Source organism: Hypomesus transpacificus, chromosome 6 (assembly GCF_021917145.1).
Source record: "Hypomesus transpacificus isolate Combined female chromosome 6, fHypTra1, whole genome shotgun sequence".
NCBI classification, from domain to species: domain Eukaryota; kingdom Metazoa; phylum Chordata; class Actinopteri; order Osmeriformes; family Osmeridae; genus Hypomesus; species Hypomesus transpacificus.
This window is the reverse complement of record NC_061065.1, coordinates 2,419,254-2,422,167: the sequence shown is the minus strand read 5'-3', so window position 1 is coordinate 2,422,167 and position 2,914 is coordinate 2,419,254. Positions and strand designations below refer to the sequence as shown.

At 58.1% G+C, this 2,914-nt stretch overlaps 1 protein-coding gene across 1 annotated transcript in view; it reads right to left on the bottom strand.

The window, feature by feature from the left end:
- Nucleotides 1–2,914, bottom strand: part of LOC124468642 (protein enabled homolog) — a 40,148-nt gene that overhangs the window by 10,215 nt on the left and 27,019 nt on the right. The window contains 2 exon segments of the mRNA XM_047021486.1: nt 1,730–2,021; nt 2,023–2,531. Coding sequence (XP_046877442.1) covers nt 1,730–2,021; nt 2,023–2,531 — 801 coding nt within the window.

Below are 2,914 nucleotides of genomic sequence, written 5' to 3'. Positions count from 1 at the left end.
CATCCAAGCTGGAATAGGTTTTCCAGTGCACTGTAGGCAACACAGTTCATCTACACAGTAGTGAGATTTGTCACCGGGTGGGACAGGAAGTAAACATGGTATAAACGAGCCACATCACCAGCAACACATTGCATCTCACACAACATGCGTATAGTTGAGTAGTGGTCAGTGGTTAATGTATGAATATCAATGAAGAGAATGGAGACAATGCAAGCACACGCAACACATATACAGAAACACACACAGAAACACACATACAGAAACACACACAGAAACACACACACAAAAACACACAAGAACCGTGTCAGCCTCATAACTGGCCCTGCCTGCTGAATCAGCCTCAGGGCTTCTGAACCAGACAGTCTAATAACGACAGGCTCATAGCTGGACCATCACATCCAACACTATGATGGAATGTGACCACACTGAACTCTCAAAGGTGAGCCTGGAGGTCAGGGGTCAGGGGAGGGGTGGTGGGGCATCATCCCATCGTGTGTCTGAGCAGTACTGAGGGTGTGAGGAGATGTAGGTGAGGGTATCAGGAGGGAGGTGGAGGTGAGGGTGTCAGGAGGGAGGTGGAGGTGAGGGTGGCAGGAGGGAGGGAGGTGAGGGTGGCAGGAGGGAGGGAGGTGAGGGTGGCAGGAGGGAGGGAGGTGGAGGTGAGGGTGGCAGGAGGGAGGTGGAAGTGAGGGTGGCAGGAGGGAGGGAGGTGAGGGTGGCAGGAGGGAGGGAGGTGAGGGTGGCAGGAGGGAGGGAGGTGAGGGTGGCAGGAGGGAGGTGGAGGTGAGGGTGGCAGGAGGGAGTTGGGGGTGAGGGTGGCAGGAGGGAGGTGGGGATCATGTCATGTTGTGTCTCATCATTGTGATAAGGTGGTGGTTTAAACCAAGCACACCACATGTCAACCTTCAATTTGCTGTAGATATGCCAAGCTACTGTTGCACTGTACTTGATAGAGATTGTTTGTTAACTCTAACTATCAACATCCTTCCTGTCTCTGCACTACCATGCACGAATGTCTGTGCTCTGTGATCTGTATGTCTGTGAACTGTATGTGTCAGAATACAATGTAAATGTAATCTAGTGCTGCTCCTGAGGAACACACAGGTAAGTAACCAACTGTCCAATCAGCATCACACATTTCCAGCCACACCCACACAGGAAGCTACACCTAGACAGGAACAGACAGACACCCCTGGACACACAGACAGAACAGACAGACACCCCTGGACACACAGACAGAACAGTGGGGGTGACATGGTCAAAAATGAGACCACAACAAGAGATTGTTTAAAAGAAGATGATTTGCCTCCTCGCTCTGAATCACTTTTCCCTCGGTAGGACGACAGACACCATGCTCGCACAGAAGACCAGACAACACACCCAGGTCTCCACCCCAGGCAGACCAGCAGGACCACGACAGAGACAGGCAGGCAGGCAGGCAGGCAGGCAGGCAGGCAGGCAGGCAGGCAGGCAGGCAGGCAGGCAGGCAGGCAGGCAGTGAACAGGCGAGTTGGCCAACGCAGAACAGACAGGCAGTCAATGTCCTCCAGGTTTTATGCATGCTAGTCACCACAGCTACGCATGCTAGTCACCACAGGTACGCATGCTAGCCACCACAGAAGCCATGCTATCCACCACAGAACCCATGCTAGCCACCACAGTAGCCAGTCCTGGGCCAGGGTGAGGGGGGCAACACCACCTTCCACAGGCCCTGAAGAAGGACCAGGACCCTGCTGCCTCGGCCCCCGGGTAAGTGTGGACATAGAGAGGGAGGGGAGGCGGGGGGGGGGGGGGGCAGAGAGAGAGAAGGCCTTACCCTGCGAGGGGGCCTGGAGGACCAGGGGGGCGCAGGGCTCAGGAGCAGGCCCAGAGCAGGAGCCATCTCCCAGCCTAGGGCTGACAGGCAGGCTGGCGGGGCGGGGGGCTGTGGAGGGAGAGGGGACACCAGCGGCGGGCTGGGATGAGGGAGAGGGAGAACACATGGGGGAGGACAGGGCAAAGGGGGGGGGGGGGAGGGGGAGGAGGGGGCGGGGTGGGGGGGGGTGGAGGGGTGAGGTTGGCGGTGCTGCAGATGGTGACGGGGGAGGGGGCGGGGAACATGGGGGGGCCGTTGGGGGAGGGGGAGGGGGGCTTCTGGGTGAGCGGGGAGGGGGCAGGGATTGCGATGACGGGGCGGGGGCCCTGGGCCTTCCCTGGGGGGCTGCTGATCATGACGGGGGGGGAGGGGGGCAGGGGGGTGAAGTTGGCAGCCGACCACACAACTGACTTGGACGGGGTTGGGGGGGCGGGCGCCGGGGGCGGGGCCTGCTGTCGCCGGGGAACCGTGGCGTAGTGAGGGAGGACGGGGTGGAAGGCGGAGCCTAGTGAGGTGGCGAATCGGGAGGCTGAGTGGCGTAGTGGAGGGGTGGGCGGGGCAGCGGAAGAGGGGGAGGCGGTGCCGGGGGCGGGGTAGTTGGGGGTGGAGGGGGAGGCAGGGGTGGAGGAGGACTTGTATTCAGGAGGGGGGGGCGTGTAGAGGGTGCTTTCGAATGCTGAACGCAGCAAAGTATGGACAGACCGAGACAGGGAGGGAGGTATACGCAGAACAGAGAGAGAACACAGCACAGAGAGAAGAGGGGAGGGAGGAGGGATGGGGAGGGAAATAGAAAGAAGACAGAAAGAGAGAAGGGAGCAAATGAAGCAGGAAAAACAGCACACTTCTAAATCTCCTTTTATCGTTCTGTTCTTTTCTCAGACAGAAAAGATGCTACGATTAGTGGATTAGGTTAGCAGAAGAAGTGTTTCAGAGAGAGAGAGGAGGAGAGGAGAGAGAGAGAGAGAGAGAGAGAGAGAGAGAGAGAGAGAGACAGGAGAGAGAGAGAAGCAACACACACTAGTAAGAGGCCAGTGGCAGTCTCTCCCATGCTATCCCAGA